At 35.5% G+C, this 13,317-nt stretch overlaps 1 protein-coding gene across 2 annotated transcripts in view; it reads right to left on the bottom strand.

Annotated features, from left to right (window-relative positions):
* Nucleotides 1-613: 613 nt before the first annotated feature.
* unc5ca (unc-5 netrin receptor Ca) overlaps nt 614-13,317 on the bottom strand; it is a 137,764-nt gene continuing 125,060 nt past the window's right edge. For both annotated transcript variants that reach the window (XM_084113752.1, XM_084113753.1), the window contains exons 11-16: nt 12,682-12,850; nt 11,531-11,764; nt 10,476-10,622; nt 9,220-9,384; nt 5,239-5,417; nt 614-2,231 (exon numbers count right to left, since the gene is read on the bottom strand). In XM_084113752.1, the coding sequence (XP_083969878.1) occupies nt 2,069-2,231; nt 5,239-5,417; nt 9,220-9,384; nt 10,476-10,622; nt 11,531-11,764; nt 12,682-12,850 (1,057 nt within the window). In that variant the 3' untranslated portion in view covers nt 614-2,068. The remainder of the gene's footprint in view (nt 2,232-5,238; nt 5,418-9,219; nt 9,385-10,475; nt 10,623-11,530; nt 11,765-12,681; nt 12,851-13,317) is intronic.

Here is a 13,317-nt window from a genome sequence, read left to right as displayed (position 1 = left end):
ATTTATTGTTTCAATTTCTTTAAAAAATGACCAAATTTGAAAGATGAGACTGTTTCATATCAAAAGTAACCTGGTCTGTCCTGTCTGTCAGCGCGGCTGGCTTGTCGGACATAGCAACAGTAACTAAAGGGGGCGGGTCTTTGCGAATGGTCAATTGTCAATTGGCAATTTTTTTATATTACGGACGAAAGTTTCGGAGGCAGTGTGTAAACGTGATTGACAAAATGTGGTCATATTTATTTTTTAGCGTGTGAAAAATTTTGGACTCTGTGCAAGGACCTTATGTGTCGCTGCTTTTTAATAGTTTTTCTATGTACATATTAGTTAAATGGACATATTTAACTGTTGGCGCTGCGTTTTTGCAACTTTTTCATCGTGTGGCGATCCTACATCAAGATGTTGGGTCTGGCAACTCACCATAGACACGGCTCAATCCGAGGGGCGGGATAAACGGCTGTCTTTCAAATTCCCTCTGCACGCAATAGGACAGCGCTTCAACCAACCAGGGGTGCGTTTCCCGAAAGCATCGTTGGCCAACTATGGTCGCAAGTTCATCGCAATGTCCATTGAACTCTATTGGTAACGAGGGAACTTGCGACCATAGTTGGCTAACAATGCTTTCGGGAAACGCACCCCAGAGCGTTTTCCCAACAGCGGAGCTAGTTGATAGATTCAACTTTTGCCATATCTGGCCGGCAAAACTACGAACACATCTTCCTTTTTTTAAGAATGACTTAAGTGCCGTTCTATGCTCTTTTCTCAAAGAAAAACTTAACTCCAAGTCCTCCAGAGTCGCGGACAAAGCCGATTCGAAAGATGTTTGCCAGCAGCAGCCGTCATTCTTTGTTTTCAAGTGCAGGTAACCGTGGCAACTCTGTCGTCATTATGTTAAGCCCGCCCCCGCCTACTCTATACACGACGTGATTGGCCTGACCCAATTTAGGTTTTTGCAGCTCGAAAGTCAATGGAGAGTTGATAGACTGCCCTGGCTGCAAAATACATTTTGCTGCCGCTAGGGTGCGTCTAGATTTCTAGGCTACATTCAGTGGTATTTTGTTGCTGATGTGTGAACGGTCTCTTAACGGTAGAACGCCGTTGTTTGTGTGAACGGCATATTCGTGCATTTACCGGTAAAGTCATTCTGGTAATTTGACAAATTTACTGGGATTGCTGTGTGAAAAGGGCTATAATAACTGTTGTATCCATCACATTCTGGCAGAAACAATAGTCACCACCATGGGAAGGTTTTTTTTTGCTTTTTATACAAGGGATCAATTGACTCTTTTTTAAAATAATGCGTATAGTAGAGTGAAATGCATAAATGGTGAGTTGAAACATTGATGCACAACAGAAACAGCCCATGCAGAACACGTGACGCAGCAGAAGTCCGGCCACTGAAGATCATTACAGTGTGACGTAACATTGCATTCCAGAAAATCAAGGAGCAACTTCTGACATTATCCTCAAATCCCTGCAAGTGCTCGTCTGCACTTTTGTTCAACAAAGCAACACGTATATTTTACGTCTTCGGACACCTGCGTTACAAAAATAATACAATCCTAATCAGATCTGAATGTTAACCGGATTTTAAAGGCCACTTTAAGGTACTCTGTAGACACACTAAATACTGTATTCATGTCTCAAAATATTATATTACACGAGAGTGAGTAGTTTCTGCAACCACTAGATGGCACCACAAATTCCTGCAAAAACGACCACTGAAGGAGACGGGAGATGACGTGGGAGATTTCTGCACATGAGGACCCTGCGCGTGCAAACTCGAGGGTTTTCCAAAGATTTTGGTTGCCTAAAGTGTCTTGACCCTGTTCCTGGTTCACCTTTGACCCCCAGCCCTGCATTCAACCCCAAATCGGCAGCATCCGCGTAGACGGACAGCAGTACCGCACGTATCCATGGAAACTGAATAAGATGCGAAAGGTCACGGACTCTCCTCCGTACTCTGATGCTTTGACTGTCTCGGGTTTGATCGTTGTTTCAGCTCGATGAAAGTGGCAGCTCAACTTGAGCTCAATTATCCTCAGCTTAGACATCACCGCCATTGTAAGGGTCATTGTTCCTTCGCCATGGCAGCGATGCTGTTGTCATGACGACCCATCTCCTCCAGAACCGTGGCGAGCTGATTGAGGTTGCCGTGTGGGAAGTGTTGAGCCTCCCAGAGGTCCAGAATCACTCCGGTAGGGCTTGTCTTAGTCGCAAAGTAGTTGAGATACCTGTAGGGCGGGTGAGATGAAACACACACTGAGGTGGGCGGCGTGAGCACAACACATCACCACAGAGATATGTGTGCTAGAAGTTTTGATTTTAATGAACTAGGTTTTTTTATTTTCTTTTATAATCCAGTGAAATCTGGTTTGACTTTCTCTTTTTATGTGGAACTTGGACAAAAAACAGAAAATAACACAATAAAAAGTGATTTATCAATGACATGGAAATAAAAGATTATTTTGACTTCTAAAGCCACTGAATCAGACATATGATCAGCTAAAGAGAACTTTTTTTCCCCCAAAACAATATGGCTATACAATAATTATAATAATAATAAAAACTATATATATATATATATATATATATATGATAACTAATTCAATAAACAAATTTCTTTATTTTCTACTACAACAAAAATAATGATTATTATTAATTAAAATATTTATTATTTAAATGACAAATTAAATTAATAAAGAAATATATTACTATTGCAAATGCAATACTATTGCACTGCAAAATAAAAAAACAAACAATTATTTTATAATAATTATTATTATTATTAATCAACATATATTTTATTTTATTTAAATCAGAAAAAGGTCATAAATAAAGAAATGTAAATACAAGGAATGCAAAAAGTGCTGCGCGGGTCTCGTGATCTTTGGGTGTAGGGATGGTTCAGCTCATGAGAAAAAACAATCCAAGGCACTTGAGTAATTTGTTTTTAGAAAATATAAAAAGCCTTTATTTTTTCATGGCTTATGTATTTAAAAAAACAGATGAGCTAATGAGTCTTCATCAGGGTACACCCTGGAATCAGAGAATAAAGGCTTTTTATATTTTTCTAAAAACAAATTGAGTGCCTTGGATTGCTTTTTCTTATGAAATAAAGAAAAGTATTACTAGTGTAATAATACTACTGCACTGCAAATAAACAAGTATTTATTATTAATAATAATAATAATAATTACAATTGTAATTTTTTGTGTCTCAACCCCTTGCGACGCCTGATTTCAACTTATGACTGATAGCATTTCAGATAATCTACTAATACCAATATTTATGTCTGTTTTATTTCTTTGCTTTCAAATATTAAACCATTTGGTTTTTGTTTTGGTGGAAAACCATAGGCAAATCTTAAAGCAGTGATTTTAAACCTTTTTGACTTGAAGACACAATATTCAAAGGCCCCCCATACTGCAGAAATACTATGTCTATTAATTGCTTTATGTCTATTAAATGATGTACGCATCTGCCACAATAATGTATTGACTTGGAATGACCTTCTTTTCTCAGTAAATATTGATGCATGCCATTAATTTCAATTCATTTGATTAATTCATGGTAAAAATAGCCAACACACACCTGTGAGTGAATTCGATATTTCTATAAGGTGCTAAACCCCTTAATAACAGCTTGTTGCATTGTATTTGTTCATCACTTCATGTTTTCCCATCTTTCTCATGTGTGCATAAAGCAAATATATGTACCGTATGGCACAATCTCATCACATGGCCTATAACATCATCCAGTCCTAGAGATCCTGTTTTTCTCAAAGCTTAAACACACTACATGCAGTCTGAGTTGAATGTGTTTTGAACAGTTTGTTAAAGGTGCAGAAGCTCTGGAGATCTCGAGCCTGCGACTGATGAAGAACTTTTACTTTTAACATCTTTCTTTTTTTTCCCCAGGATCCTCCTCACTTTATCTCTCTACTTCCTGTCCCCTGTGAACTCAGACTCTCTCGTCTTCTGGCTCTTTCATGCCTGATGGTCCTCAGAGGTGAACAGCAAGCTCTCCACCTAAACTCTCTCTTTCTCTCTCTCTCTCTCTCTCTCTCTCTCTCTCTCTCTCTCTCTCGTTTGAAATGAGATCTCTCGTATTTTAAGCGTCCTGCAGTAACACCCCAGCCAGAACTCAAACCATAGGGGTCCTTCGCCTTTTTTTGCCTTTTCCCTCTAATTACGTGAGCTGTGGAGGTGCATAGAGAGGCTGGTGTTTGGAAAAGTTGATGTCAGAGAGAGTATATCTGTCTCTTGCTATTCTCCGGAAAGACCCGAAAGAACAACAGGAAATTTCTCGTTTGCTCCCCTGCTGTTTCTCTACCGTTAATTTTCTTCAAAGTCTCCTGTGAGATATCATTAGAGCAGATTTGTTTCTCTTCTATCGTTTTTTAAAATAAACATATACACTGCAGTCTCAGCACATTAATGATAAACAAATATTCATACTAGGTATGAGGTTATATAAAAACCTTGGCTTATTTATATAAATTAGCATAGCGCTTGCTGTGTTGCTGGGGAATTAGATGGTATATATATATATTTTTAAATTTTTTAGCATTTATAATTTATTTATTTAAAAAAAAAAAAAGCCCAGGAGTATGTCATCATATCCTGTTGCCCATATGCATTGCATGAAAGCTGGCATAGAAAATGTTTTAAATAAGATAAAAATAATCCCTAATATTATTTGCTTCCAATATCTATTAAACCACTTATAATTCAAATCCAATATTGGTATATACAGATATAGAAACTGATAACTGATATAGTACATTACAATTCAAATGTTTGACTTTTGTATTTTTTATTTCTATACCTTTATTCAGCATCAAGGATGCATTAACTTGATGAATTTATCAAACTTTCCACAAAAATATAACTGTTTTCAACATTGATAATAATAATAATAAATGTTCTGAAGGATCATGTGACACTGATGACTGGAGTAATGATGCTGAAAATCCAGCTTTGATCACAGGAATAAATTACAGTACATTCAAAAATATATTACACTAGAAAACAGTTACTTTAAAGTGTAATAATATTTCACAATATTACTGTTTTTACTGCATTTTTGATCAGATTGGCTAAACGCAGCCTTGGTGAGCAGAAGAGACTCAGAAGCGATTTTTTTTTTTAATAAACTCTGATGAAAACCGAATTGAAGGGCTGCATCATTGTGAGTGTGAATGGTTGCAGATGCAGTGTTGATGTGTGTAAACGTCACCTGTCCAGGTTGAGTTTGTGTGCCAGTATTCTCCAGTCGTTGCCGCGTGTGTGTGGGGCGTCCAGGCTGCTGCACAGTTTGGTTCTGACGCTGACGGGGATTCTGAACGCGCTCGGACCGGCCAGCACTGTGATACTGCTGCCCGGGTCCATCAGGGATGTGTCGATGCTCTGGACGTCCTGCAGAACACACACACACACACACACACACACACTCCTTCAAATAAATGAAGTGTTTTTGTGTTTCTCACAGCCACAATCACCCTTATCTGTAACTATCTAGGATGTCATTTAGCAGATGCCTTTACTTACACACACTGATTACAGGTTCAGTCCTGGAGTAACCTGAGATTAAAGTGTCCTGATCAAGAGCTGTGCTGATGGTTAATCGGTTAGCCTACTCTGAGCGGGAAAACAACCTTTCAATGATCAGACTTTATCCACGACAAACCTCAAGTTCCCTGATCCAAGCAGAGTTACTGAACTGTAAAGAGATCTGAACTACCGTGGTTCTAGTATGAGACTTGGACTCTTAGGATTTGAAGAAGTAAGCAACGACCCGGAACATCATCGATGAAATATAAGCAGGGCGTGACATTAATATCCACCAAATGCATGTGTATTTCAGCAGTCACTCCTACTAGCCACTTTGGCAGGTTGAATCTTATATAATATATAAATTTTTCAATTGCAGTCTTTTAAAAAAGGCATATGAAATAATAAACTAAGTGCAATGTAGTGTTGTCAAAAATTTGATTTTTCGATGCATACCGATACTGAAATATCCGAAACGCTTCCAATACAAATTGTCTGCAGAAAACACAAACTATACCAGCTTCTCTCTCTCTCTTATCTCTCCGACAGCGAGCGACACACAAACCCGCCTCTCATCATTTGCTAATTTCATGCTCCGGATGAATATTGTTGCTGTTTCAGGGCTTGAATTTCGGCGTGGGATTGCAATTTTACTCATTCCCGCAGATTCTGTGCTCAAACACCCAAAGTGCGGCACATAAAGCCGCATCTCAGTAATAAATTAAGTTCTTTTTCGCTGCTTATTGCGCTTAAACAGTCAAATATACACAAAATAATATCAAAATGCCGGTCTTGACGAGTATTCACGTATACACAGTCAGTTATGTTTTAAGTGAACGTAAACAGAAAGAAAATGCATGTGTAACAGTTTAATGGATCCGTGCGTCAGGTCTTAAAGTGACAGCAACCTAATATACCTGCCACATTATGAGATAATATTAAAGGGGTGGTATAATGCCCTTTTCACAAGATGTAAAATAAATCTCTGATGTCCCCAGAGTGTGTATGTGAAGTTTTAGCTCAAAATACCCCACAGATATTTTTATATAGCATTTTAAAGTTGTCACTTTTTGAGGGTGAGCAAAAACACACCATTTTTGTCTGTTCCTTTAAATGCAAATGAGCTGCTGCTCCCGGCACAGGGGGCGGAGCTTCAATAGCATGCACTCACACAGACATGCAATGTAAATTTCAAAAACTTTTAGCCTTTTATGTTCAAACCGGAGTCAGACAATGATGGAGAGACTCAAGAAGAAATGACAACATGTAGAGCAACAGGACATTTCTGAATGGTTAGTTGATGAATTTATGTAGCTTATGTGTAGTTATCTTCTAGTCATTGAATAGCATATTCTGTCTTGATAAGCTATAAATCGTGTCCCGGGGGCGGGGTTTATGAAATTCTAGGGTTTGGTGATGTCACTAACCCGAGAGGAAGCTTGTGTAGTCTCTACCAGCCGTTTGTTGTAGTCCTTAAAAAGCAATTTATTTAAAAGCAAATATCTCCCTTTGCTTTGAACTTTGAGCATTGTAACTTTGCAGATGTTGTTTATGCTCAAACAGCAACATTACACACTAACTAAAGTTAGAAAAGTGAAATCATAATCAACCACCCCTTTAAAAATATCAATATGGCAGTTTTTCCCTATAGTATCGATGTCAAAATTGTGGCCAGTGAAAATGCTGAGTGGCGAGTAACTTTGGAAAACCACTAGTCACAGTGACTGGTGAGCAAAAAAGTTCATGTCAAGCCCTGAATATAAGCATTCTTAATCTGAAGTGTAAATTTAAAATGCAGTTATAATCATGTGATGGCGAGTATTTGATCCTAACTCTGACAGTAATGAGTTTGAAATTCTTAAGAATAAACAGAGACTGATAACATTTCTGATCACTGACGTGTCTTGCAATAACGTGTGTTTGTTCATTTGAAAGGTTCGCTGCTCACGTCTCTTCATATGTAGAAAACAGCAGATTGAGAGAGGCAGAACTGGCGTCAGTCACCCCACAGAGTTCTGCTGCTCTTATGGTATTTATAAAAGCTCTCACAGAATCAAGGCTGTTTCACTGCTGGAGATATACTTTGCTTCTTGGAAATAATATCGACTGACATTTCGAATGCATTAAATTCCGAGTTGAAATCTCAATTGTGTGTGAGTGTGTGTGGAGGAGGCGCTTTAATTAAATGAGACTCATTCGTGATATTATTCGCAAAAAGCAACAGCATCAAATATGCTTCTGCTTTTGAACATCTATAAGAATAAAACTGGAGGATATGAAAGAAGTTCAGTCGCCTTGCATTTGAGTGACAGAGAATATCAAGTTTCCCACAAATCATCACTCTCGGCAAAAACATTCAAAGCTAAAGCCCAAAAAATCAGTGCAATGAAGTCACTAGTTTACCATTCTTTTTATTCTTATTGTATATATAGTTCAGTAAGATATTTAAAAAAATAAATAAATGAATACTTCAGCAAGGACACAATAAATTGATCAAAAGGGACAGTAAAGACATTTATTATGTCACAAAAGATTTTTGAACTTTTGAACTTTCTATTCATTAAAGAATCCTGATTTATTATTTTTTTTTTCACGGTTTCCACAAAAATATGAGATTGTTTTCAACATTGATAATAATCATAAATGTTTCTTGAGCAGCAAATCATCATATTAGAATGATTTCTGAAGGATCATGTGACACTGAAGACTGGAGTAATGATGCTGAAAATGCAGCTTTGATCACAGGAATAAATTACATTTTACAATATATTACAATAGAAAACAGTTATTTAAAATTAAAAAAAACATTTCACAATATTACTGTTTTTACTGTATTTAAAAAAATTCAATGCAGCCTTGATGAGCATAAGAAACTTCCTTTAAAAATATATTAAAAAAATATCAAACTTTTGAACAGTAGTGTATAATTTCGCACAAAAAAATACAATCGTAACGAGAAAAGCCACAGCCAGAAATGGGCGGAAAACTGAAGCCAGGTTTTAAAATCTGAATCAGGTAATAAAAACTTTTTATTACTATTGTACTAGTCTAATTTCTCAAGAAAATTAGCAAAAAGTTATGTGCAAAGCCACATAAAAAAATAAATAAAAAAAAACTAAATCCTGGTAGAATCATCCTAATTCAATTTAATTAAATATTATTGTACAAGTATAATAAAAATTTGCATCTTTGATATATAAAAAAAATCAATCTACTAGTTTAAAATGACAGGTGCATTGAACATCAGTCTGACAGAAGCTTCCGCGGCCCAGAAGGACTCAATTCATCGTAATGCATCCATCTATAATGTTAATGAATCTGCGCTGTTCTTAATTAGACACATCGATTACAGCCGAGGAGAGAAAAACACAGCGGCTTCGTGAAAACCCTTTGTGATGTATAGACAGACAAGTGAGGGTGTTAAGAGCAGCCCGTAAGATGGATTAAACAGATCCAGAGACACACACACACACACACAAACACACACGGGGAGTGATGGAAAGACCAGAGACAGCGTTTGTAGGCATCTTAGACACACAATGAACAATCTCAGTCGCAGAATGCACTGCAACGAGCTAAGACAATATCAAAAATATATTTATTTAAGAAATGAGCATTGCTGTGTTTGCTAGGGTTGTGTGATTGATGACCGCAGTGAAGACTGTACCTCACTCAGGGTGGTGTAGAGCTGGAAGATCTGACCTTCTCCTTCCACCTGTCTGACACACAGCTTACAGCACAGCTCACACACACACACACTCTGACGCTCCAGAGCGAAGGAGCAGTGCAGCCGCCGCACGGATCCGCTCCACACCTGAGAGAAACACAGCTCCTGTACACACACACACACATCACATCACATCACATCACATCACCTCTGTACATACTACTACTACTAATAATAACAAATGATATCAACTAATATTAAGTCATATTAAAATACTTTATATTAAATGTTATATAACTTAATCACTTAAATGCACCATTAAATATATTAAAGATTAAGTAATATTAAATTACTTTATTATCAAACTCTTTACCATATATCAGTATATATTTAATAAAAATAATAACAAATTATATATAAAAAAACTAAACAATAAAAGACTATTTTAAATGTTATAATAACTTAATCATGTACATTAAAATATTAAAATAATTAATACAAATAATATTAAAGTCTGTATATATATAATAGTAACAACAATAGTATTAATAAATTATACACAATGTTACATTTTATATAAATTATATTTATATAAAAATAAAATATATATTTAAATTCTATGAAATTCTATAAATTATATGAAACATTAAGTAATATTTTATGACAATTTTATATTAAAGTAAAATAAATAATTAAATAATTATAATCAACAAATATTAATACTGGCATCTGTATATATTTAATAATGATAATAATAATTCTACAATTATTATTAAATTCTAAACATTTATATTAAAGTCTAAATATTTTATAATAACGATAACAATAATAATTTTATTAAAATTAAGTAACATTAAATTATTTTATATTAAATGTTATATTAAATTACATGTTATATTATAATAAATACATAATTAACAAATATTAATATGGAAGTCTGTACATATTTTTGTAATAATAATAACAAAAAAATGCATTATATTATTATATTAATATTGAAGTCTGTTTACATTTTTTATAATAATAATAATAATAAATTATATTATTACGTAAAAAAATAAGTAATATTGAATTACTTTATATTTAATGTTATATTATATGAAATTACTTCTGTCATTCTTCCAGTAGATCTAGTATCTGACAATATCGTAAGCTAACTGAAAGTTAATGGTCTCTGTGCTCTATAAACAGACTTGACTTCACCTTAAGAACACGTTTATACAGTATTTCAGAAGATGACACAGATCTTTCTTCACCTGGTATTTGGTGAGTAGTTTGCTCTTCCACTGCGAGTGGATGTCATGTATGGACAGTCTCAGGTTGTGGTTGCTGTGACTGAAGTTCAGAGACTTTGGTTCATCGAGTAGTTTCCCGCCGATCTGTTTCTCGATCTGCAGCACCTCCTGTCCACACAAACACACACAGGACATTTACACTGCACCATTCGTACCGTAACACAATATGTAATCTAAAATGCATGTTTTTAATGTAACCTTCTCCCTTTACACACTTTGGTCAGTTGAAGAATCATTTATGCAGTTGTATATTGTTTATTTGAAAGAATTAAAAGAGCAGTTTCATGTCTGTCCTTGTATTGTTCGAGGTTGATATGAAATTTAGGTTAGCCAATCATTACCGAGACCATTTACATATAGTATAGAAGTTTGGGTAACACTTTATTTTACAGTGTCCTTGTTACATATGTTACATGTACTTACCATAGTAATAACAGTAAATTGTGCATAATTACATGCAACTAACCCTCAACCAAATCCTAATCCTACCTTAAATCTATGGTAAGTACATGTAGTTAATTAACATTACTCAGTAATTAAATGCATAATTACACTGTAACAATGTCACCTTAAAATAGTGTAACCGAAGTTTGTTACATAATAATAATAATAAATTGTATAAAAATAAGTCATATTAAATTATTTTATATTAAATGTTGTAAATCATTAAAATATTTAGTAAAGTACAAAATATAAAAAATAAAAATATCAATATTGATGTCTGCATATATTTAATAGTAATAATAATAATAATAATAATAATACATTATATAAAATGAAGTAATACTAAATTATTGTTAAATTTCATATTAATATAAAATTATGAAATCACTTAAATTAAAACATAAAAAGAAATATATCAATATTGAAATCTGTAATCTCGGACAACAGAGTTCATTTACATACAATACAGTTCCATAAAGACACAACAGCAGAAACGGTTTAATTCTAAAGGACAGAGAGGGTGGAAAATGACCAAGAGAAACGAAATGACTGTTTTTGGTGGTCTGACGCACTTTGAGTGTGTCCTGCGTGTCGTCGAGGCAGTAAACTCTGATGTGGTAGTCTACACCTGGTGTGACCACAGGCCCAAACACGGCCAGTTTGATTCGCTTAGCCGCTGACGGACAGATGCTCTGGCCAATCAGACAGTAGGATCCCAGAGTCTCGGTCAGGATGTGACAGGCCTCCTCTCCCAGCTGCACGTAACAGGACGTCGTGAAGTTCTCCTCTCCAACCACAACCACGTCCTGGACACACAACACACACTTCATTTACATCAGTGTCTCAGCAACACTGGATGGAGAAATCTACCATACACTTATAAGATAAACCTGTCTGTTTATCTATCTATCTATCTATCTATCTATCTATCTATCTATCTATCTATCTATCTATCTATCTATCTATCTATCTATCTATCTATCTATCTATCTATCTGTCTGTCTGTCTGTCTGTCTGTCTATCTATCTATCTATCTATCTATCTATCTATCTATCTATCTATCTATCTATCTATAATCATGACTGTCAGTGGATTAAAATTATTAATCTTAAAGTAATACAGTACATCTTATTAGTGATTAACCATATTCCGCAATGAAACAGAAATAATAAATACAAAAATGACAGAAAATTGACATGCATAACATTGCATAAAATTAATAATTTTTTCCTTATTTTAAAATGTAAAAGTAAAATGATCATCATGTATTTTATTTTTAGAATAATTTCATATTATTATTTCTTCTTTTGTTGTTTCTGACAGGTTTTCTACATCCCCACAACACAGGTTCTTCGGGACATTTGGTCCCCATAGAAATAAAACCTGTCCACACATGCATTGCGAGGGAATCCCGGCCCTGATAAAGGAAGCAGATTCCTCCAGATAAATACACCCCGTCCTTTTCCCCGCTTCACTCTTGCAATAATTGAATTTTGTGTTGTCTATTTGTAGAGCCCTGCCATGCACAGCAGGCCAATTTACCCTGCCTGCCTCCACTGATAGTTACATTTATTTTCCAGTCATGTTTCCCTCTCTCTGCAGGATAAGTAGTTTATTGAAATGGAGCGGCTCATCTCCTGAGTTTCCCTGACCTGATTCCTCTCGCTGTGATGCTTTCATTCAGCCACTGGCTGTCCTATTGGCCCGTATTCAAATTCCTCACCTCCCATTGGTCCTGCTGCGTGAGGCTCTTGAGGATGATTTGCCAGTCGTCCGAGTGGGCGTGCGAGCAGTGGTGTAGAGTGAGGATGACGGGACGGGTCAACAGGGCGCCCGCAGGACCACAGCTGACCACAGCGCTGAGAACCGCCTCCCCGTCACCGACCGCTGGCCTGAGGGAGACAGAGATATTAAACACATTAGCCTTGATCTCACTGAAATCTCTGTAGAAGGTACAGTAACACACACACAACGACAACCAGCACTGTTTGAAAGTTAATAATGAATTACTATACCAGTCAAAAGTTCGGAAAAAGTCAATTTGGTGCTCAATTATCATCGCAGCTCAATTATTAATAATGATACTCATTATTATCAATGTTGAAAACAAATATTTTTGTGGAAACTTTGATACATTTTTTGTAGGATTTTTTGATGAATAGAAAGTTCAAAAGAATTTATTTTAAATAGAAAACTTTTGTAACATTATAAATGTCGTTTTTGTATTAAAAGTATTAATTTCTTTATTTTTTATCTTACTGTATCTCAAACCTTTTAATAGTAGTGATTTAAATAAGCATTTAACACATTCATGCAATTTTTTTACGTGATGATATATAGTGTGTTGTGTATTTATAAC

This window comes from Abramis brama (assembly GCF_963993115.1).
Source record: "Abramis brama genome assembly, chromosome: 5".
Taxonomy (NCBI): Eukaryota; Metazoa; Chordata; class Actinopteri; order Cypriniformes; family Leuciscidae; genus Abramis; species Abramis brama.
The sequence above is the reverse complement of the archived record's forward strand: the minus strand, read 5'-3'. Positions and strand labels throughout refer to the sequence as shown.